The sequence below is a fragment of the Semicossyphus pulcher genome, unplaced genomic scaffold (genome assembly GCF_022749685.1).
Source record: "Semicossyphus pulcher isolate SPU_LCO1_2020_fin unplaced genomic scaffold, fSemPul1.0.p SCAF_1, whole genome shotgun sequence".
NCBI classification, from domain to species: domain Eukaryota; kingdom Metazoa; phylum Chordata; class Actinopteri; order Labriformes; family Labridae; genus Semicossyphus; species Semicossyphus pulcher.
The window spans coordinates 15,075,668-15,100,679 of NW_027211603.1; the positions used below are offsets into that span (position 1 = coordinate 15,075,668).

Here is a 25,012-nt window from a genome sequence, read left to right on the forward strand (position 1 = left end):
CAACAAGGCTACAATAACCACACTATTCACCCAATATGGGTCGACACTTTAACCCAATTGACCCCCCATTGTTTCATTTCAAATCCAACAACACAAAGAAAACAAGTGTGTAATGTTCAGATACTTAAGACTTAGCCCATTGCTAATTTTCTAAACGTGTTCAATGAGTAGAGCACAACACTTTAACTGCCAAGGTGACTCATTTGATCGGACGTACATGCTCAGTGGCTCTGGGATTTGTCTCGTCAAGCTGCATATCTCTTATCACATCCTCATTGTCCTCAGAGAAATGAGACGACAGGGTCTCGACCATCTTTCCCACGCTCTTCTCTGATTTCATCGCTTTTCTTTTGGATGTTTGTTGCCATCAGCATTTTGCCCCCTGCTGTTAAGACATTGTTTTTATTTTGTTTCATGAGTTAAAATTCAATGTAAACTGTTCACCTGTTTCTGTACCTCTCTTTCAAAGCAGGTTTGTTGCTGGGTTTACTTTGCAGTGTTAAGCTTTTCACAGATAGAGTAAAGAATGGTCTTGCAATTGTTGATTCACTTTACGGTCTTCAGAAATTATTAATCAGGTTGATGATTGGCTGATTAGAGTCTTTTGATACAAGTTTGACTCTTAAGACTGACACTGACAGGGATCAGCTGTGTTACAACCTGTGCCCTGCTGTGACCATTTTATTAACATATTAACAAAAGGGCAAAGCTCCTTTGCAATCAACTTTGCACTACACTAAATGTGTTTACACAGTATTTAATTATACTGTGGATGGAGTTCTATTTTTTAGGATGCATGTGATAAAGCAAGATCTTCTATCTTTATCTTTTTCCTGTGTTTATGCAGCAGTGTTGTGGTACTAGAGTGAGTCAACTAGAGATAGACCGATATGGTTTTTTCAGGGCCGATACCGATACCGATTATTAGTAGGCAAGGAGGCCGATAACCGATATTTGGAGCCGATATTCATTTGCAGTAAAAGTTAAAGTATTGGAGTCAAAATTTTGAATAATACAAACTCCAACACTTAACTTTGTTTAAATGCCTTTAAGCACATGTTTATTAAACAAACAAACAAAAAGCGCAGGGAGTTCCCAGGGTCAGCAGCATCTCTTATAAAGTTAACTGAAAATTTAAATAAATAAATAAATAACTTCTCTTATCGGCCCGGCCGATAATCGGTCTATCCCTATCGTCAACACTGTACAATGCAGCTGAGTATTGTGTCTTGGATGCTCTTTCTCGTTGTGTATTTCAGGTATTCATGAATGTTTTTATAGTGAAGTTAATATGAATGTAAATTAAATAGCATCCTAAATGTTGATTATGGCCATATACAATGCAATGAAACATTACTAATTAATCCTTTACACTCTTTAAAGGTATAATAGACCAACACAACATATTTTATTAGTAAGATAAAATCATAGAACGGCCGACACAAAAGGAAATGAAATGATACGAAGGTATGAAACTGCGCTAAAAGGTGCCGACTGCTCATTTCCTTTGATGTAGTCTGCATGCATGCGTTTTGAGCTATTAGGAGTGATATACAACAACACTGCATATATACAACAAATGGGAAGCTAATGTTTAGTAAGTGTTTGTATCAGGACTGAGGAGGTCACATATCCCAATAATTGCTTCTGTGTTGCTTCCGAATGGTTGTTTACTGCAGTTGCTGTCTAATTTCTCTCTGCTAAGCTGAAGCTTTCCCTTAAAAGCATTTGGAAGATATAACCTGCGTCATGCCTTCATGGCGGCAGGAAACACATTCACATTGTTTCTGCTGCAGGACTTTCCTCCCTCTTTTTCTCTTCAGTACAATGTTGCAGTAAACTTTGTCCTCACTGAGTTGACAGCTGTCAGTCTCAGTAAACAGGAAAGCAAAGTTTTTCATTCATCAGCCTCTTTGGCAGCTTTTTCCTGTCTTCAGAAATGTTTTATATCTGCCCCCTCTCTTTCTTTTTGTCTCTCTCTCTGATAGGCAAGCCATACGGGAATGCGCTCCTACATTTACAATAAGAACTCTGTGATTGGCTCACAGGCGGAACACTGCGGGATGCGGACATATTTCTTCAGTGCGGACACACAGGAGGACATGAATGGCTGGATCCGGGCCATGAACCAGGCTGCGCTGATGCAGCAGAGTCACACTATAAAGAGGTTGGTCTCGCTCGGCAGAGTAAGGTCCACTTTCCCCATTGGTTGGGCTGCATGTACCAACATCTGGCCTTTGATTAAAGCAGTCTCTGTGAACAAAATATGTCCTGAGATGAAATCATAAAGGGAACTTAAGTGTCTTTGCTGGCTCATGATGTGTTGAGATTTTGATGCATCAAACTACAGTGTTGAACTGGTGTAATATCAGTTTTATCAGTGAAGTTTGCTCCTCTTTCTTGCCTACAGGGCTTTATTTTAACAGCATGAATAGTCCTCCACAGTAGGTCCAACCCTGTCCGTCTGTTCAGGGGCACGAAGATGTCTGCAGTCTGTGTGTGTGTGTGTGTGTGTGTGTGTGTGTGTGTGTGTGTGTGTGTGTGTGTGTGTGTGTGTGTGTGTGTGTGTGTGTGTGTGTGTGTGTGTGTGTGTGTGTGTGTGTGTATGTTAGCACGTGTGTTTAATGCAGCTGGATCTTATATACTTGCGGCTTACTGTAGCCTTTTCTTGCTGAGCACAGGCCACACATACATATACTGTTAGTGTTTTGGCTGCAACAATGTTTTTCTCATTCCCAATTTCACAGTTAGTGGCAGAAAACGTCTGTATTGCAGTTCATGACTACTGTATCTGCTTGTTGCAACAATTTATTATCTGCTTATTTGCAAAAACCTGCATTTGTTCACCTTAGACGAGCTGCATAGTTTGAATGCTCTGTCCGATTATGCCACCTAGTGGCCGATATACGTCAGTAGCCTTATTTTATTCTTTAAAATGAAACATAACGGAAATGCTTTGCACCATAAAGTAATAATACATGATAACTATACATTGTCAACCTCTGAGTTCTGTGTGAGGTGATCACCTAACTTCCATGTAACAGAAGATCTTGCACCTCGACCAGCTAAACTAAACCTTTTGTTACGGCTCCTACCTTCAGATTTTCCGTCTTACAAATCATTTCTTCCCACAAGAGCAAAATTTAAGTGTGTGCAATTTGTTGAATAATCACTAGGAGTTAGAAAATTAGACATTTTAATCATGTCCTATTCCCTTAAGTGATGAAAGGATTAATGACTTCAAATGTGAAACCTAATGAATTTCAAGTCTTATCACTCGAACACATTGAGAAGACTGGAGCACGACCCGCAGCTATTTGACGAAGACAAAGCGACTGTCGTTTCTGTTGGAAGGTTATTAATTCTTCGTGCTCTCTCCACCAAGAGCTCTACACTACTCTTTCCTCTCAGTTGAAAAATAGAAAAAAAGGTGAAATGAATGATGTAAACTTATTTAATAACTCCCTATTGTCTCTGATCTTTTCAATAATGAATTTGACCATATGTAAAAGTGTCCTAGCAAATGTAATTACCTTAAAGGACACGTAAGGTTAATCTGAGTGTTCTGTGTTTCCCCGGCTTCATGCTGTGTAATCCCCTGTTTCAAATTGCTGTACTTTATCATAATATACAGAGACGAGGGAGATTTAGATGATGGTTAAATAACTGTATGAGTGTAGCCGTGTGTAATAGTTGAAAAATCTTCAGTGCTTTACATTTAATCATCCTGTCTCTCCTTTTAACAGAGAGATAGAGAAGCCAAAGAAGACCGTGCAGCTCGCCGCCCCACAGACAAACCATGTCCACATCAACCAGAGCTCGTCTCAGCCAGAAAGCCATCGCAGGACAGATAGAGAGGAACATCGGGATAATGGCGTCCATCATTCTCACGGGGACGAGGGGAGGTACGGATTAGAGATCCAGGGGCGGCCGAGCCACTCAGCCTCAGAGGAACGAGCAGAGAGACTTTCTCCTGACTCTCTTGATGGTGTCGGCCACAAGAACGGACAGCAAACTGTGATCCAAGTGTCGCTGCCGCCCGAGCAGAATGGAAACCTTGTCTATCAGAGGGGCTTCGTTACGCGGAAAGACTCTGAGAAGCACGTGCAGAGGAAGAATACGCTGGCTCAGGTGGAGCAGTGGGTCAAAGTTCATAAAGGGGACCCTCCGAAGAGGTTAGTAACTCAGTTTGAATCCACCAATACTTCAACAGCAGCATGAATGACAATGAAAAAACCTTTGAGTAAATGACTCCCTCTAGTGGCTCATTTAGGAACTTGTATATTTATATTGCTTTCATTTTATTCAGTCATATTTTATTTCACTGTCTCAGTGCTCCCTCTGCTGAGTTCACCCTCCCTCGGCGGACCCCTCCATTAAAGCCCAAAGCCAGCACAGTGGATGCCACCTATCAGTCGTTGCCAAAGTCTCCCCGTCTCCCATCCGGCAGCAACTCTCCTCCAGCAACATGCAACCTGCCCAGTGACTACAAGTACGCTCACGACCGGCTCAGCCACTTCCGGATGTCCACTGATGAGCGCATGGCCACCAAGGAGGGGATGGTGTGGCAGCTGTACGAGTGGCAGCAGCGGCAGCAGTTCCGTCACGGCAGCCCCACCGCTCCTATTTACACCGGCCCGAACTTCACGGACTCTTCGTCTTTTAGAGTTACTGTGGAGATGCCACGGTCCCTCTCTGTCCCTCCGTCCCCGTGTGAAGTCCCACCGTCACTCCCTTCCTTCAAACCCCTGTCCCCTCGCAGGCCACACACTCCGTCTGACAGACGCACAGTCAGGCCCCTGGATGAACTGTTAGCCGGGGACAGCACAAGATCCAGCTCCCCCGGCCATATTTGTGCCCAACTCTCTCAGGTAGGAGACACTGAGGGACATTTTAACTATCCTAGACAAAATTCAAGAGATGTATCTCAGAAACCTCTTCTAGAAAATTAACACAGTAGTTATTACACTGTAAAATATACAACAATACAACAATTCAAGGTGCTTAAATAATGTGCAATATACAGTATGTGTCTTCATTCATAGAGGAATGTTCAGGAGAGTGTTAACAGCAATATTAATTAATAATTATAAATCAGTCCCTTTTGTATTTTATGTCAGCGAAAGTTGTTCATTAAGTTGTAATAATTTTTTCTTATCGCCCTATTTAGCAAACATACAGCCACATCTAAAAATAAGTTATCCGTGCAAAGTGTTTTTAACAGACAGCAGAAAGCTTTGGATATTGCTGGACTATCATGGTTAACCTCTCGGGCTAAAATAATCAACCAGTCATCCATCCATTATCTATACCGCTTATCCTGTTCAGGGTCGCGGAGGGGCTGGAGCTATCCCTGCTGTCATTGGGCGAGAGGCGGGGTACACCCTGGACTGATCGCCAGTCAATCACAGAGCTAAACCCCCGGAGACAGACAACCTTTCACATTCACACCTACAGGCAATTTAGAGTCACCAATTAACCTAGCGAGCATGTCTGTGGACTGTGGGAGGAAGCCTGAGGGAATCCACGCATGCACAGGGAGAACATGCACACTCCACACAGAAAGGCCCACCTGGTCCAAAACTGGGTTTCGAACCAGGTACCTTCTAGCTGTGAGGCGACAGCGCTAACAAATGCACCGCCGTGTAGCCCGATCAGCCAGTTAATTAACAGAAAATTAATTGCAAACTATTAATAATGGACTAACCTTTAAATTCAAAACATCAATCATTCTCTGGTTCCAGATTTTATAATGTGAGGATTTGCTTCTTTTGTTTGCTTAATATCACTATAAACTGAAGACTGTTGAAGTGGGATATTACATATATATATATACAAGATATATGTCACCTTTGTCTCTGGGAAATTGGGACATTTTTTTTATTAGTTTCTGAGATTTAATAGACAAAATGATTAATTGATTAATGAAAGTATGTGCCATTATTTTCCTAATGCGTTATCACACTGCTATCACACTCATAGTAAGGCTAGTGGAGTGAATGAGCTCATATATCAAATTTCACAGTGAAACATAAAACGTATTAATTTAATACCCCCCCAGTAAACTGACAGCTAGTCCAGATTGTACCCTTATTGTTCCCGACATCTGCTGTTGTAGGTTTTGTTCCCCACAACGAGCCCAGGATAAAAGCGTACAGATAATGGATGGAGTCCGACCCTCGATGAATCTATGTGCTGATACATTATTTAAAGATCATTGGTGCATCAACACTGTAATACTGGCACACAGTAAATATCAGTACCCTGTCATTGCCATGTGACTGTAGTAAAATTGTGATTCACATGTCGTGAGCAAAATGACAAAGGTCTCATTCTCACGGTAACTCTGCATGTTGGATGTGAGGTATCTATTGATGTCAGCTAGAGGGATGTTGTTAGCTCACAAAGACACCATGGGAAGATAAGCAGGAGGAGCATGAGAAGGCTCCGACTTCTCAGCACACACACGTTTTATAGTCATGTGAATCACTCACAGATTCACACAGTCCACACCCAGGCCCACTCCACAGGTGGTGTGAGCGAAAAGCTCGCTACTCCAGCGTTCCCCAAACCATGGTAGCGCTCAGACAACACCGCCGCTGCCGCAGGAGCCGGAGCGAGGGGCCGTCCTGTCATCCACACCCTGCGCTGTCTGCCAACCACACCCTCCACATGTGAAAAACTCTGCCTCTGAACCATCGCCACATTCGCCAGCACACACAAGGCACATAACCAACCCGAAGGCCTTACACAAGTTAACAAACTGTCGCTCTGTTTCCTCCATCAGTCACCCCAGTGTCAAGACAGTAATTATAAGCATAAAGCAGAGTGACGCTCAATTATAGAAAAGCCTTTAAAGAAGATCCATGTCGAACAAAGAGAGCCACAGTGACTGTGCGAGGGAGCGATGTTTATGGGAACTAAATTTAGTCTGCAATGAACTTAGTTTTGGTGCACCCAGCATCTTTGAGGCTCTCTCTCTGACTGGAGCGCGCTTAAGTGCTAGCGATCTGTGTACCTCTGTGGAATATCATTAAGGAGTATGTTTTATTAGCAGCTAATCCAATTTGCCCAGGGCTCCTCAGCACCCTATAAACATCTCCACTCTATCTCAAACATCAGCCGCGGTCTCTTTCTTCTGATCTCGCATTTAAATAAAAAACCTATTATACAGCAAAAAAATAGTGGCATGGGAATCTCAGAGGGAATGGCTTACAGTGCTTCTCTTGCTGGTAGCAAACAAATGTTATTTTAAGAAAGCAGGTTCAGTATAATTTATGTGTAGTTAATTAAATCTCTTGTTGTTTGTGTCCTTTTAAGGATCTGTAGTGGGCCTGGTTTTTCGCTAATTCTGTGTGTTAAGCAAAAACGTCAGATTTCCCGAGCCCTGTAGCGCCTGAAACTCGGGGCACACCTTGTTTCGAATAAGAGTAGCCGCGATGAAAGGGAGAAAAGGAGAGATGAGAAAATAAATCTGCTGTGTAGTCACATTTGTTTGCAGACTTGGAGGCAATGTTTAAACTTTGATTCAGTGTGATAGAGTGGTCTATCGCTTACTTTCAACACTATCGAAGAGTACTTACTGAATTAGACATTCTGTTTGATTTGACTCTGATAACAAGTTGATGAATGTTGTTTCTCTGCAGACTTCCCAGATAGAGAGAAGGTCCATGCCAGCCATGGGCTACATCACACACACCGTCAGTGCACCCAGCTTGCATGGCAAAACGGTACGACAAAACTCTGTATAATTATCAAAGATATCTGTCTTATTGTTTTAACATTAATTAAATTACTCTATTATTCTTTAGGCTCAATGAAACAAGTCTCTGTAAGGTTTAAACAAAGAATAATAGTTTGTAATGCCGATCTCTGACAGTTTCAAGACGTAAAATATCAACCTTTTTAAGATGAACGCCTATAAGCTGGCTAAATTTTATTTCATTTGATATATAAGTTCTTTCTTCAGACAAGACCTGATAATAATAAATCCTCCTCCCAGTTTCCATATTGCAGCTTAAGCTTTTTCACTTAAAGCTATTATTAGGACATTGATAAAGCAAAAGGATACCGGCCTCTCATCAACTTGGCTTTCTCAGCTCCTGTACTGCCCATATGGTTCTCTAAGTATTTTCTCTCATCCCTCTGCGCTTTCCGCCCCTATACCCGGGCTTGGCTACAGCCAGAGGAGCTGACTCTGCTCCTCATTCAGCTTCGGAGGCATCAGGCCAAGATGGCTGGTGTGCATAGCCCCAGCGATGCGTTCGCTCACCTGCAGCACCACCAGCACAACGGCCTTCTCGGCCCCAGCATGCAGGTCAGGGGCCCCCGTAAACCCCCCCCCCCTAACATCCTCTGCAGCACTCTGCAACCCCTGCCAGTGCATTGTGGTCCCACTCTCCCCAGCCAATCCCTTACATTACTGCCCTGTCATTCATACTAGTCTGCCGTCTGTCAGGATTGCTTGGTTGTCTTGTTTATTCAACCATTTTGGCATGGGCTGTGTTGCGCTTGTGTGCACTTCAGACTGTCCAGATTGCCTCTAAGCTAAACATTAGTCTCTTTTACCGCCAGTGTTACTCATCAAACTTGGAAGAGCTTCTACAGGCTTCCTATTCATTAAAAGTAGCATCCCATATTTGAAGAATGTTGCTTTTTGTCCGTGCTTGCGCTTACCTTTCATAGATCGATGTGTAACCCTGCACAGCCATGAAAACAACATGTGATGCCTGTAACACATTTATCTACATCTCTCTGTGTGCTCTGATAAATCTTTTGCTCTTGGTGTTATCATTCTGAAGCAGCCACAGTCTCCCTAATGAGCCTTTTTCACAAACAGTACATTGCCATGAGACTGGCAGAACCCAGTGAAGCTGCAGTGGTGCTCAGTAATGACAACTCCACCCAGTTTGTAACATCCACCATCCTCTGGCCATCCTCCATACTTATGAACAAGCTAAACACTCATTTTAAACACACGTCACGCACACGACTTGTGTTTCTCAGTGGGAATGAGGTCAAACATGAGACATTAAACCAGTCACAATATACCATTACTGAATTAAAGTCAGGCTTTGCTAACACTGTAACCAAGTTAATTGTTCTGTTAGCAAAGCCTGAACAGCATATAAAGGCCTGAGGAGCCATCTTGTCACCCATGATCCTTTGCAGCTTCATTTCAAATGATTTATCTCTCCACTGCTCATTTAAAGGCTGATGATACTTACATACAACTGAAGAAGGACCTGGAGTATCTAGATCTGAAGGTGGGCCCCAACAAAGTAAATGCCACTTTATCCTTTTCATCTTCTTCTCCATCTTCCTCCTGTGAACTGCAAATCTTGTTCTCCTGCTGCTGCCTCAAACACCTGCCACCCTGTGTCCCCTTTCCTGTCTTTCCTCTGTTCTGCTGCCGCTGTGCTTTCTGCTGTCTCCTTATGATGGAATTAACATGTCTATTAACTGTCTACTTTTAACTTATTATGTACATTATACATTTGAGAACAAGAAGCATTTTACACATTGTGTAATCCTGTAATAAGCCTGTCCAACCTAATGAAGTGGAAGGCTTACCTGCCTGTGTACCGACGTAGCTGCTAACCAGGCTACTGGACCTTACTATAGCTATTTCTGTTTTATGGTTGTTTTATTTTTCTAATTGGTTAACTTTTTAACTTCTTTTTATTTTCCTGTTATTTTCTTACCTTAAAGATACAATCTTGAAGATTTCAGTTTCGTTCTTTATGGCGGCACCTATTGACGATAAACGGTAATTGCGGGAGCACACGTCCCAATTTAACCAGACGTCCACGGCTGGTTCCGGCTGTAACTGTTGTAACTCTTGATTTTCTTCACTGACAGTCGGTTTCCTTTTTAGACTGTTTGCCTTCATTTGAGCGTCAAATTTGTTTCTTTTTCTTTGGATTTTCACTTATTTTTGAAGTTGTATCTGTAGTCATCGATCTTTTCTTTGTTTGTTCAGCCGTTGTAGATTACTGTTTACTCAAAACACTTGCAGAGACTGGAAAAGCAGCCGCTTAGCTCCGCCCACCCTCTCTGGCAGACCAACCACTGCTGAGTGATGGAAAATGCGTCACTAACTGGGCGCTTGTGATTTTTTTGCAACGTTGCCACAGACACCCAGTCCATAATAATACTATACACTGCAAAGGCAAAGGCTTTCGTCAGTGGGCCATAGGCTCCATCACCATTGTGTTACCTCATTCATCGATAGACAGTGACTCAACAGACATTTATTTAAAGAAAATCTAAGAGATTATATCTTTAAGTTTCATTTTACTGTTTCTGATGGCATCTTTTTTTCTCCTTAAATGCTTTTTTTTCCTGTTTATGTAGTGATAACTGTATTAAGTACTCCCAATCTTTATCAGTCCTTCACATCATTGTTGACAAATAAATAGGTCATAAATACTCACATATCACATATGATGACTGTACAGAAGGTTTTGCTGCTTGACACTTTGAAATGTGCTGACAGGACAGAAATGAGTACAGACTGAATGTGAGGGCGTCAATGATGTGACGCTTTTAATCTAAACACAGAGTTACCATAGACTGTGTATAAGAAGCGGATGTAGCCTCTTTCTTTTCAAAAGTGAAGTTATTACACAAGTGTGCACAATCCTGCTGTCTTTTTAACTGACAGCAGGGATTGACTTCACCTGTTATCAAAAGCGTCCTTATTCATGGGAGAAAATGACGCTACCGCATGCGACTTATTACCTCAGTAAACATTTGCCTAATTCATGGCCTCAATGACTAGTTTCAAGTATTCTTCAATACAGCATGATGTTCATTTTGGGGCATATAATCCCATTTACAGTAAAATAGACATTAAAGCAGGGTATGCTTTAGGGCGTAGCTACCTGTGATTGATAAGGCGATATACTGTATACCCACTGCGTACCCACGCTCTCAGCCAAATATATTCACTTCTGGCTTCAATAAAGCAAGATGGTTAATTCATAAGTGCTGAACTCAAGGCTTCAAAACTTTAGCCCACAAACAGATGGGTGACCCCACGGTGGCTATGTCCACTTGTTATAAACAGTCTATGGGGATAACACATGTTGACTTCAAGCTTTTCCTGATGGGAATTGTAGTTTTTGTAAAGACATGGATGATTCTTTGGCTCATGTGAATTCTTAATTCCTAATAGAGAGTTACAAACAGTATTATGGTAAAGGCCTCTTACTGCTGTTCCATGAAGCTAGCTTGTGGCAGATATTCCATTAATACCTGTGCAAAGCATTTTTATGCTAATTGTTTTGTATGTGTAACACCACAATACATCGATTAGAAATCTGGGTTGTGTTTTGGAACGGAGGGAGGTCATCTAACGATGTACGTCCTGTAACGCCTCTCCATTTCCTGTTTCAAAACAGATCCAAAGTATTGACCCGATGATCGTTTCAGTACACAATGTGTTTGAAAACCCCACTCCGAGTTTTGGGTACTGTTGGAATGTAAGGATGGTGTGCATACAAAGTAAAATAGACCATTTCACTGCTTTCAAAAGGAATGTGATGCATCCCTGAAACGTATGCAGGATAGTGCTCATGGACGCCCTGATCCGATCATTCACTGTGTGATACTGCAGCACTGCTATGAGATTTGAGATGATGGAAAGAAAGTTATTATGCCAGAAGGCTTCCTTGCATGTAATTAAGCATTTCTGAATGTACTGAAGGTTTGTTTGATGTCTTCACTTTGTTTTTGTTTTGCTTGTTAGAGCATAAGTGACGACCCAATGGTGCTCTTCACGTAATGTACTGGCAATGTGACTACAGGTTACATTTTAAGGCCTCTGGTTCACTGTGGTGACTTGTAGAAACTCAGCACAATTTTTACTTTTCAACTTGTTTTGTTGAATCTCTCTGACCAGTAAAAAAACAGCATGAGTATGTAACACAGGCTTTTATCCAAAATCTAGTTTCCATGCCCAGGCTGAGAGACTCTGGTGATCATTTCAGTAATTTTCTCAGACATGGAAAGCTGCTTCCAGAACCACAGAATACGTAATACAACTTTTCTCACAGACTGTTTAGCGCTCCACATGACGAGTAATTGGCTGTGACATGTAAAATAGGTGGAATGCACATTTAACTGAGTCTCCCATTTGCAATGGTCCATGTAGCTGTGCTGGGTGTGGTGATCCTGTTGTGAGTGTGTTATAATATTCCACCCACACTTTCATCTTCATGCTTTACTGACTGTTACAGAATACTGCAAAACAAACCTCTGCCCTGTTACATGGAAAACCTTAAGACAGACGGAAAGTCCCTGTTTTATTACTGATAGTGAAAGAGAAAAATATCATTAAATCAGCTCTTTCACGACCGAACCGATTACAGAAAAGAATAGTAAAAAGTAATTTATAATACTGATGTTATTAGAATAAAAGAAGAAAGTATATTACGTCCACTTTAAAGGTCCTAAACCCAAGCAGATATGTTCTATGTGTATATAGGGATGCAATAGGAACATACTGTACAAATAAAGTAAGCTAACAAGTGCTCTGAATTTTTCTGAAATGATTCAGTACTTATTGTGCTGTGTTTTCCACCTCTTGCACCTTTAATGCAGTCCTGCTGAAATATCACATGAGAGGTCGTGATTTTGTACTGAATATCATCACGGCTGTGATTCGGCCGAGTGTCGCAGATATTCACAGCAGTGCTGATGTTCAGGACAACATCACAACCTCGAGTGTGATATTGCTTTTATACAAAAGTTACACAAGCGGCAAATAGTAGCAAAAAGTAACAATTAACAACAGATTATATTTTGCTCCAACAACTCATGCCACAACTTGTTGCAACAAATTGTTGCCAAGCAACCCAAACATTCTCCTGCACTCTGTGTGTACAGTTTACCACAGAGCAGCTGCTTTGTATGATGCACATTTATCTGTTGTGATTTATCATCAACCAGTGAAATAAGAGTCTGCTGTGTGATTCGGAGGTACCAGCTTGATCAATCGTACATACACAGTCTGCTGTAATGTTAGTAAACAGTATTCAGAACACCTGACTGAGGTGGAGTGATACACAGAGTGAAACTTTCTAACAATTTAGCAGCACATGAGAAACATTTTAGTAGCCTTGTTTTCGGGCTGTCAGCAGCTATGATTTGTTTATCTGGAGGCAGATGGCTTTCATTGGTGAAATGAAATTTTAAAGATATTAAACAAAGTTAAATTAACTGTGTTGTGCTTCAGGATATCCATGATACATGCCTGGTGCAGGTACACAAGGCTCTTACTTATCCCACCTTGGCTTTACCCAAACAGTCATTGCTCACGTCATTAGAAAGTACCGACTGCTTCACCGAACCATAATGAAACTAGAGGCCTTGATAACTAACAGTCTCACATTGACTCAGGTGATGAAGTAAAAAAATATGAAATTAATTTAACCTAAATCATTCCAATGCCAATCATTGTATTTGTAAAACAGGAAGAAAGAGCAGCTTTGGGTTTTTTGGGGATTCCCAAAACACCAATATGCAGAAGCTCTCTCTGCATAGATGTTTTTGCTCTGCTATTGCACAATGTTTGTTTTTATATCAGCTCATGGTTTAATTATTTTTTGGGTTGTGTGATTTTTTTCCCCCTAATTTTTGCATACATCCATCCAGCTTGATTTCTTATACAATATCTATCTTATAAAATCATGCAGTTTTTATTGTTTTAACAGTACATTTAAGAGTAAAGGTATAAAAACATAATACAATTGCTGATATTAAACTTGTTTTGTTGCTATTGGTAATTTCAGGTTACAGGACGTGAGAGTTTTAAAGCAGAAAGACCATCAAGGCCTGTGAAAATAGCAGAAAGTGATGCTGATGTAAGTGATTCCCTCTGTTCTCAGGATTTAAAGACACAGTCTGATAAGCTCCCTGTTTATCCGCCTCTTCCTTTTCTTTAAGATCTCCCATTTCAGACTTCTTACAATCCACTACAGAGAAGCAGCTGACTTTAGTCTGACTTTACTGTGTGTTTTGGTGTGGTTTGTGTGTGTGTGTGTGTGTTCTTAAGTTGTGGTAAACAGAGGCTGCGGAGGGAAGGGAACGCATGTACACTGCAACACTGTGGGGACACCCTTCCACGCTGCACAGTGAGGGCCTGAGAGTATCGACCACGGCTTTTATTTTCCTCCCTGCAATTTAAAGGGAAAAATACATGTAATGGGAGTTTTAGATGTTGAGCTGTTAAATTTTTCAGTTTGATTAGCCTGATCGCGCTCTTTCTCACTCTTTGTTTTCTGCTGAATAGAGGTAAATAAGATGGATGTCCTGGCTTTTCATCATTAGCATTGTTCCACTTTAACAATTTATAAGAAATTGCCAGTAAATTTGTCTGAACAATGAATATTTCATGCAATTAAAAACAACAATATACGGCAGCAAAATAAAAACAGCTTAATTATTAATTGAACAGAATGATAAATAGATCTGAGAAAAAAAAACACAGTGTGAGGAAGACTGTGAACTCGGCAAGCTTATGTTGTTTTCATAAACACATAACCCATTTCTGGGAAAACAAATCTGTCACTCTCAATCAACACGCTCCCCTCCAAAAAGTGAATCCGAAAATATGGATTTTTGATTATGATTACTCATAATGGGTGTTACCAGATCTCGGCCCCAAACTAGACAGTATAGAGCCTTTTGATATTTCTCACTGTGCTGATGAGAGGAATTCCCCGGGGCTTTGCACATAGACGAGCCTTATTGACATATTTACAGACAGCGGAGACTACAGTAGACGATCAATTCGTCTTATCTGGCTGCGATGTTGTAGATACAGAGGAGCAAACACAAGACTGAAACAGAAAGCTTCTGTTGTTAACGGATACTGTCTCATCAACCCAGTCAATGTGTCATCGGTTTTTATCACATTATGTGTACACTCTGTGGTTTTACTGGAGGTAAACAGGGAGTACTAAGAAAGGGAAGTATTCATGCAATCTTATGATGTCAGTTATTTTCCCTTCAGGTGAAATTAAGTCGACTGTGTGAACAAGACAAGATTCTTCAGGAGCTGGAGGCCAGGATACGCACTTTGAAGGAGGACAAGGTTTTTGTTTTACACATATAACATTTGCATCTTTTTACTTTATATGGACAGAGTGTATTTGTTTGTGTGTGTGAGACTGTAAATCCTTCTTCTATTATGACTGAGTCTTTCATGTCCTTATCTAGGACAAACTGGAGTCTGTGCTGGATGTTTCCCACCAGCAGATGGAGCAGTACAGAGATCAGCCGGCACATGCTGAGAAGATAGCCTATCAGCAGAAACTGTTACAGGAGGATGTGGTGCACATCAGGGCTGAAATATCCCAAGTCTCTACAGTAAGACACAAGCTGCACTCACAATCTCATCATGAAAGGTTCTCTGAATTAAACTACTTAGACTGTCTCTGCTACTCGTGTTATGTTCCTCTTGGTTAGAGACAAGATGTTCTCTTCTATTTTTAGTTGTTCTCTCATGATTGTTTCTGCAACCGGTGCTCTGTTTCAGGTTGACTGTGACTATCTAGATGAGTACTCGGGGATTCACCCAAGACTACATAGAGACTCATTAGTATATTTCTCTGCCACTAAAAAGAATAATGTAGTCAAATTCTTTGGTGATATTCAAAATAATCTTCAGAGGAGAAAAGACACGTTTCAACAGAATGTGTATAAATAAACCAGAAGGTGATGCTACAGTAAACAAGAGTGTTTTGGCTCTCTGTGTCAAAGACATGTCCAACTACATTGGTTGAGTTTCACAATTGTGATGCTCCAAATAAGTTTGTAAGACTGACTGAACAATTTCTTAATTTAATGTAAGAAAGTATAATAAAACATAAGTAACTCAAGACACCTGCTGTTTTCTACCGCAACTGAATCGCACCACACATACTATATGTGTTAAGTGTGAATGTAATTCTCTGTATTACAGGTTGTAACCTTGAAAACACAAGAAAGGAATTGGCTCATGAGATGAGTACAGTATCTTAAAGCTGTGTCCTGTCTTATAATAACCTGGATATGTGTTATTTGTTGTCCTGCAGGAGATGGAGAACGCGTGGAATGAGTACAGCCGGCTGGAGAGAGATGTGGACTGGCTGAAGTCGGCCCTGCAGGGACAGATGACCCGTTGTGATCTTGTTCAGGTCTGTCACTCAGTGATCTCTCTGGATGGTTATGTCTGTGTCGATATCTCTTCATAGAATCAGGTGTCAGCTTCAAATTAAAAGCTACTTTTTGGCAAAATATAGCACTTCTTATCAGTAATACATTGCCTTGTCATTTTGAAGTGTATGTTAAAGAAAATGTGTTTGGTTCTGTGTGAGCAGCAAGAGAAAGTCCAGATCAGGAAAGAGCTGTGGAGGATTGAGGATGTCATCGCAGGCCTCAGCACCAGTAAAGCCAACTATAAAGTCACTATCTCCTCTGTTACCAACCCAGGTGAGACAACCTGGAGGTTTCATGTGTTCAAAGGAAATTATATTTGCTGTCAGTGCAACACAGCGCAAACTCACCATTGAAGCGCTTAATCACCCACTCGATACTAATGCCTTGAACATCTCACATGGGAAAACAAAGCACTGTCTTACAGCGTGTGTGTATTCGTCTTACATGTGCATATACACCAAATTCCCCAGAGAGGAAATTTGTGCCTTCAGTGTCGGCGTCATCAGTGCCTTCTGTGTCTGGGAGCCCGTCTGCTATGGAGATGAGATTGTCCCAGCAGCCGCAGCACAGCCCCCACCTCAGCCCCAGCATCCACACCCCCACCCTCTTCTCCAGCCCCAGCCAGCAGCCTTTACAGCACTCTGCAACCATCACCAGTGGGCTTAACTGGGTGGGTAACATCTGCAATAAAAGTAAAGTTCAGCTGGTTCTTACAAATTAAAGGTCATCTTGGCATGAAAAACTGAGCTGCATGAAGGATGACTGTGATTGGTTAGAAATATCTCATGATACTTTACACTTTCTCTTTTGGGTCCTTTTCCTGTTTTCAGTGCGAGATAAAGGATGTTACTATTGGTCATTAATTTAGCATTACTTTAGAAATTATTCGTTAGTAGTTTAGTGGTCTTTTAAAAGGAGTGATGTCACACTCAGAGCAACGTGAGGTAACAGCTTGTTTGTCACTTTAAATGTAAATATGAAGTTGTACTGTGTGCAGGGTGAGGATGACGTGCCTCCCAGACCTCCTCTACCTCAGCTCTACAGTCCTGAAGAGCATCCCCCCGCAGTGCCCCCCCTGCCCCGGGAGACGACAGTCATCAGACACACCTCTGTACGTGGCCTCAAACGACAGTCCGATGAGCGCAAAAGGGACAGAGAGATCGGCCAGTACACTAACGGAGACAGTAAGGTACATACAGTCTGTGTGTTTTTGTATTTGTGCAGCTTAATGTTTATAGCCTTTTCGCTCATCACTGTCTGTGTATCTCAGGTGGAGCTTAGGCCTTTCCTGAGCGATCCCGAGCTTATGGGAGCAGGAGATGGCTCCAGCCACATCACTGTGGTGGCCTCTTCTGGACCCGAGGGTTACCAGACGTTACCCAGCAGAGGTACATTGATGATAGAGCCAGCAGAACAGATTTATTTAGCTGTAGTGTATTTATTTCTGCTTAAAGTTTTACATCAGCATTTCACAAAGTACAATATTTTAATGTGCGTTTGCGTCCCTCAGGAGCCGCTGGTTCCTCACTGAGAGTTAATCAGTCCACAAGCATCTCCTCATATGTGACCCTCCGAAGAGCTACATCAGCCGCCGGCGTGAAGGTGAGATGCTGTACTAACGGCAATAGTAAAGAGTGCATCTAAAGTAAGAACTCACCTATGTATAACCATAATTCAAGGTGATATCAGTGATATTCATCTATGAATTAAGCAAGCTAGCGGTTAAGTTATTTGATATTTGAAACTCACATTGATACATCTCGCTCTTTCAAGTCTTCCATCAAACCCAGGTAAGTGCTCACAGGTGGAAAGTCAGTGAGTTTTTAATTTCTGCAATAAATGAATAATGCTTTTATGAAATGTAGTTAATGTTAATCTTAGCAAATGGAGATAGGCGTGTTTGCCGGATAGTATTAAATGATATCATTTAAGACAAGATAAATAAATATAGGAGCAATTTAAAAATGTACATAACTTGTAAAACATATATATATATTTTAAAAGTTATTTTGATCATTATTACAGCTTTTCTTTCTTAATTTCTTCTTTGTTTAAAAATCACATGGTTAAAGTGCTAATCTCGAAGATCTCAGTTTCATTCTCTTTGGCGGCACCTGTGGCGATAAACAGTAATTGCGGGAGTACACTTCACAGATATCCAGACAGTGTCGCATGTGTGACGTCCACGGTTGGCTCCGGTTGTAACTCTTGATTTTCCTCACTGATGGTCGCTTTCCTTTTTAGACTGTTTGCCTTCATCTGAGCGTCCAATTTGTTTCTTTTTCTTTGGATTTTCACTTATTTTTGAAGTTGTATCTGTAGTCATCAATCTTTTCTTTGTTTGTTCAGCCAAAGTAGATTACTGTTTACTCGCAACACTTGCAGAGAGCGGAAAAGTAGCCGCTTAGCTCCGCCTACCCTCTCTGGCAGACCAATCACTGCTGGCTGATGAGAAACGCGTCACTAACTGGGCGCCGCTTGTGATTCTTTCCGCGAATGTCGACACCCAGTCTGTAATAATACTATATACTGCAAATGCAAAGGCTTTCATCAGTGGGCCATAGGGTCAATCACCATTCTGTTTCCTCATTTGGCGATAGATAGTGACCGAACTGACTTTATTTAAATTAAAATCTTTGAGATTATTACTTATATTATATAATATATAATAATAATTTTTTTTTACTGTTCTTCTAGAAATAATTCCTTGATTTTAAAGCATCTCATATCATACAGAATATCATGATGTAAAAACTGTAATGTAATGTAAATGAATTTTGAATAATTGCACAGAACTAATAACCACGTACTAAATTTAATTAAACAATGAGCATTAATCTAAATAAGAAAAAAAAGAGTTTGTCAAATGGTCAACTTTATGGTTTTTCTAATGTTAACTGTGCACCTGATTCTCTTTATATACTCTTTATACAGGTATAATTATAACCTCAAAAATTGTCTCAAGTTCTGTTGTGCGTTCCCTTTCAATTCCGTCTCATTATTAGCTATGCTTCAACGTTCTCTTTGAGGTTTCTTTTTATTTTCCTCCATGTCTTTACCTTCTGCTGCACCTTTTGCTCATGCTATCAACTCTCTTTCCTCCCACTCCTCTCAGGAGAGACCAAAAAGTGCCTTGGAGCGTCTGTACTCTGGGGACCCGGCGCAGCAGCAGCAGCAGCAGAGGGGGAAGATGAGTGCTGATGAGCAGCTGGAGAGGATGAAGAGGCACCAGAAGGCTCTCGTCCGCCAGCGCAAACGCACCCTGAGTCACGGAGATCGCCACGCCTCTCCATCGCCGCGCCCCTCGTCCTCGTCCTCGCGCCCGCTTTCGGCAGACGTCGGATCAGTATGTCACTAGAACAATATCACACGTCACACTCTCATGCATGACGACAACCAAACCGAGAGTGGCGGTGGACAGTAGTCATGCATGCCTTTAGTCTTTTCTCTGTTCCTGACACACAGAGTTGTTAGTAATACATTGAATTAGTGCAGTATGGTTATTCACTGTGTGGCTCTAGCTTTGCATTTTTTATGCTCGTTGTTTCAGACTTGGGTAGGTCCTTTGCACAGCCGACATCTTGTCTTGTCATAGTTAGAAAAGCACAGATGTTTCTAATTACATTAAAGAGCAGCTCCAGTCATGTTTTAAGACATGAAATGCTCTGCTTGAAATAATAAATTGTGTTTGATATGTTTTTTCTGCAAAAAAATATGTTTAAATACCTTGTAAAAATCCTCCCAAGGCATATCCTCCTTCTCCCTCATTAAAAATTACCCAATCTTCATAGTACCCGCCCACTATGCACATTTCCAACCGCCTCCTCCATCGTGAAAACAAAACACGTCTCTGCCATCGTTTAGTGGCAACTTGTTGAATCTTAGCTAGCTTAAAATTCAGTAATTAGGAGTAGTAACATTAACGTTAGTAGTCAGTAGTCACCCCGTCCATTAACGGGATTGGCTCCTTAGTTTTGTGACGTCTCAAACCTGCCAATCTGAAAACGTGTTGTTCAGCCTGTCCTTGGTACACTGCAGTTTAAAAGCAGACAGGCCCAGCCATGGAGATGACTGCTGAAGTTGTCCCTGATATGTCTTGTAGCACATGAAGAACACCACATGGAGATGTTTACAAGGTTGATTTACAACTTGATTTTCACTGGAGGGGGGCTTTAAATATTCAGCCACCATTATGTTTATATTTTACACCTGTGCTTTTCCTACTGTGACATGTCAAAATGTTACCTTTAAATCAGCCTTTAACTGGATACCACTTCCTGCTTTACACCTAGCACTTAACTTTAGCACAAAAAGTGCACACAGTACTTATGTAAGTGTCAAACGTGTTTATAATGAGGTGGAAATAACTGCATTTACTTTGAATAGGGACAGTGTCTTTGCTCGTAATATTGACAAAATCTTGCCTATGAAACTCATAACACACTAATGACCTCTGACACAGGCCTTTAAAGCCATCGACGCCTCATATTCATCCATGCCTGGATATTTTTTCCATCATTCTCTCTTCACACTAACATTTTATCATCCATTCATTCTCATCCATCCTCACTGATATTTCCATTTCACAGCTACAGTAGATTCTTATCATATTAGCATAACGTTTTCTTCCCTATAACAATGGCTTGTCCTCTCTGAATGTATCTGTTCACCACCGTCCTTTCTCTCCTCATTTGGATAAGAATGACTGCCTTCATTTAAGTGTTGTCGCTGTCTCTAGGTAGTCCATTTCTATCTGTGTGTGTGTGTGTGAGAGAGAGAAATATAGTGCCTTAATATTTTCTACTGACAAAGACATTGACATACACTGAGCAATGCATATTTAAGCCTACTCATCTGCACCTAATCATGGCATTTTCCTTGCTGAGTGTTTTCACTTCAATGAAGATATACCTATATCTATATACCTATATACATGTAGGTGGTGTAAGCGTTAAAGACTTGGGGCACATGTTGAAGCCCTTTATTAAGATAATACTAATGTGTAAGACATCCTGTCATTTCAATGTTGCTCAGTGTTTTTTATCTGATAATTAATTGTTAGTTATAAGAATCCTTCCTTTTTTTAATGTGAATGTTTGAACATAAATAAACATTATTTTCTAATGAACTCATATTGCCATGTTTTTTATTGTATTTCCTCTCTGAATACATGCATTAAAGCCATGTGTGGTGAAAATGAGTGATGAGATCTTTCCTGTTTGTGTCAATGTCTCTGTCCTGCTCTTGAAGACAATTACAGCATGCTGTGATTTGAGTTTTTAGTTCATATAAGCATGCATACTTTATCCATGCATGCTCCCTTCTTTTCTCTTTTTCACACCTGTACACACACACTATAACAGACACATTCTCACACTCTCTGCAGCCAGTAATCAGGAATAACAAGTGTTGTGCAGTACATGTTACGTGAAATGATGTGTGAAAACAGGTGAAACAAGTCACTCTCACATCTACCTGATGAACGTAACTTAACGTCAGCTTCCTGTCTTTGTTTCACACTGTCTTTTCTCCTTTCTTTTCTGTCCAGTGGAAGAGGGAGCAGGAGTTTGACCTGCAGCTGCTTGAGAGGGCTGTTCAGGGGGAGGAGGCACAGGGAGTTAGGAGCGTTCAGGGGGAGGAAAGACCTCCCGAGCACAAAGAGAGACCCCGCCCGCACTCCGACGAATGGCTGACTTTACGCTCCATGGCCACAACCCCTCCCGCGCAGGACCCTGACCTGGAACCACTGGACTATGACCTGGACCTTAACAAAGAGGTGAGTCATCTTTGTCTCAGTGGAGAGCTATATGGTTAGTTAAATGTCAGTACATTACATGATGAAGGTAGAAGAAAAATCATCACTAGGATCACAACATAGTGGACCAGACGCAGGAAACTTGACCTTGCATTATTGCACTAGAAGTACTGAACATGTGATGGTTAAGTGTTTGAGCTACGCTGCGGCTCAATTTAACTAGAGGCTGTCTGCCGAAACTTTATCATACATTTATTCCAAAACACGTTGTTGAGGGACGTTTGCTGACTGTAAAATAAATACATTTCTTTTGTGAAGGGTGTAAAAACAAACACAGGCCTAAAGGAGGCCTAAAAAATGAGGGGACAACGGACAGACAACATGAACATTACTTAAAACTAAGTTACAAAAAAAGTATCTGAGTAATGGAAGGAATACTGATGTTATCAGATGTTTACAGCTTTTACCTGTCAGCCTTAATGTGCAGCTACATTCTGTCTTTTGCCTGTTTTAACAGATATTATTACATAGCTCCTTATTTTTGGCGTGGCTTAGGATGATGATAAAACACCTCAGTTGTTAACATACACCATGTCTGTTTTGTGAAGCTGTCCAAGCCTCAGAAAGTGTTGATTCCCGAGCGCTATGTGGATTCAGAGCCTGAGGAGGCTCTTAGTCCGCAGGAGGTGGAGGACCGCCATCGCAAGGTGGAGCGCATTAAGAGCATCCTGGCAAAATCCAGGTAAAGAAAATGATAATGTAATCTCAAAGATCTCAGTTCCTTTCTCTTTGGCGGCACCTATTGCAATAAACTGTAATTGCGGGAGCACACTTCCCAGATATCCAGACAGTGTTGCATGGGTGACATGCACAGCTGGCTCCCTTTGTTACGGTTGTAACTCTTGATTTTCCTCGCTGACGGTCGCTTTCCTTTTCAGACTCTTTGCCTTCATCTGAGCATCAAAATTTGTTTCTTTTTCTTTGGATTTTCACTTATTTTTGAAGTTGTATCTGTAGTCATCGATCTTTTCTTTGTTTGTTCAGCCATAGTTGATTACTGTTTACTCGCAACACTTGCAGAGACCGGAAAAGCAGCCGTTTAGCTCCACCTACCCTCTCTGACAGACCAACCACTGCTGGGTGATGGAAAACGTGTCACTAACTGGGCGCTGCTTGTGATTTTTTTACACGAAAGTCGCCACAGACACCCAGTCCGTAATACTGCAAATGCAAAGGCTTTCATCAGTGGGCCATAGGCTCAATCACCATTGTGTTACCTCATTCGGTGATAGATAGTGACTTAACAGACATTTATTTAAATGAGAATCTTCCAAAATATGTAGTTTTAAGGCCACTATTCTTTCACTCTACAGATGTTTCCATGAGCAAAATGCTAAATTCTCAGCAGACTGTTTCTCATACATCTCTGTAGGTAGACAAGAGAAAGCCCTCACAGCAGTCAAAGCATTTCAGCATTGTCACCAGTGTATTATGTTTTGTGTCTATGTGCATTTCACAGTGTGCAGAACCTAGCATCTACGGTGCCTGTGGACAAGCCAGATGTGGGGCTGGTGGCCCTCGACTCCGCTCTGCAGGAGCAGGAGAGGATCATCACCATGTCCTACGCTCTCGCCTCGGAGGCTTCGCTCAAGAGCAAACTAGTCGCAGGTTGGTCATTTTTAAAAGTCCAAATTATTTTCCATTTGTTCGCGCCTGTAGGATGGTGTAGGTTTATACAGCTTTGCTCAGCAGTCCACAGAAACACTTACAGAAATAATTACTGTATCTGTACTGTACAAAAAAAAAAAAGCGCACCACAGCTGACAGGTTCAATAAATTTCCTCCTGGCCTCAAATTGACATCTTTTGGTTGAAGAAGGGATAATGGGGAGAAATCTGGATTGATGGAGTTGAGATGAGAAGGGCGGTAAGGTGCAGAGTCAAGCAATAAGGCTGCTCATTTTCTAATAACCGAACATTATTCCTTCTTAGGAGTGCAGATAGCCTCTAATTGCAATCCGTGTAGAATCTCTCAGACAGGGGAGGAATCGCTTGATGAGGCCGTTTTGTGTGCTGATCAATGACCCAGTCAAACTCCCCTCTCCTCCTGCATACCGCTGCTGCTGCTTTGAACGTTGCTCTGAACCTGCATAAAAGACACTGCGCTCACTTTTCATCTCTTTCATACTCTACAGCAGACAGGCAAGTTCATTTTCACTGTAGCTGCAGCAGGTTGTCAGTCTGCCTGCCTCACGCACACACACACACACACACACGCATGCACATATATCTGTCACACAGGGTAACACTCAAGCTGTCAGAGTGTGTGGAAGCTTAATATGCACAGTGAGGCAAAGTCAACAATTATAACATTATTTCCAGCATTGAGAAATGTCAGAGAATATAACTGGTGGCATCTTGTCAGTAGAGACTGAATCACTGACTCTCTCTGCCTTTGGTGTTAAAGTGAGGTACGCTGCTGCACTTTCAAATCCCTGAATTAAAAGAGGTGTTTTTTTCTCAGTATTATGCATGAGAGACTTCAATAAAAGCCGGCGTACAGGCAGGAATATGCAGCACTGCAATCACATACAATATATATTAAAAAGGTGTCATAAATGTGATAAATTGTTAAATAATTTGTTATTTTGTAATTACTAACTGAAGATAATCTCAGATTTTGCACTGTAAAAAATACCCGCAAAATTAACTTTCTTTTGTAGTTTCTCTGTAACCATGTGTCCTTCTTTTCTAAAGCTGATGAATTGTTCAAATGATGAAATGCCGCCTTTATATGGATCACAATGAGCATTAAATGACTGATGGTGTTGAAGTTCATGATATTTAACATTCTCTCTCTTTTCATCAAATCTCTGAACACACACAGTGTTTGTCTACACTCATGGATTTGTTAACATCCATGAATAAGGGAGGGCCATCATTATAGGAAAGTGATTCACTGATAACCAAAGATGCTGCCAATGTTATTGGCTTACCATTTTTTGTGGATGCTTTTCTAAAGAAAGGATTTGTTGCCTTTTTGTCACATGTG

The 25,012-nt window shown here is 41.2% G+C and overlaps 1 protein-coding gene across 1 annotated transcript in view; it reads left to right on the forward strand.

Moving 5' to 3' along the window:
- Positions 1-25,012, forward strand: part of plekha7b (pleckstrin homology domain containing, family A member 7b) — a 74,568-nt gene that overhangs the window by 46,674 nt on the left and 2,882 nt on the right. The window contains exons 9-28 of the mRNA XM_069663171.1: positions 1,989-2,167; positions 3,747-4,175; positions 4,334-4,871; positions 7,647-7,730; positions 8,183-8,317; positions 9,213-9,266; positions 11,406-11,486; positions 13,797-13,868; positions 15,020-15,100; positions 15,226-15,375; positions 16,083-16,184; positions 16,368-16,479; positions 16,677-16,876; positions 17,204-17,395; positions 17,477-17,594; positions 17,717-17,808; positions 19,322-19,552; positions 21,755-21,982; positions 22,570-22,703; positions 23,481-23,629. Of these exons, the coding sequence (XP_069519272.1) occupies positions 1,989-2,167; positions 3,747-4,175; positions 4,334-4,871; positions 7,647-7,730; positions 8,183-8,317; positions 9,213-9,266; positions 11,406-11,486; positions 13,797-13,868; positions 15,020-15,100; positions 15,226-15,375; positions 16,083-16,184; positions 16,368-16,479; positions 16,677-16,876; positions 17,204-17,395; positions 17,477-17,594; positions 17,717-17,808; positions 19,322-19,552; positions 21,755-21,982; positions 22,570-22,703; positions 23,481-23,629 (3,361 nt within the window). The remainder of the gene's footprint in view (positions 1-1,988; positions 2,168-3,746; positions 4,176-4,333; positions 4,872-7,646; positions 7,731-8,182; positions 8,318-9,212; positions 9,267-11,405; positions 11,487-13,796; positions 13,869-15,019; positions 15,101-15,225; positions 15,376-16,082; positions 16,185-16,367; positions 16,480-16,676; positions 16,877-17,203; positions 17,396-17,476; positions 17,595-17,716; positions 17,809-19,321; positions 19,553-21,754; positions 21,983-22,569; positions 22,704-23,480; positions 23,630-25,012) is intronic.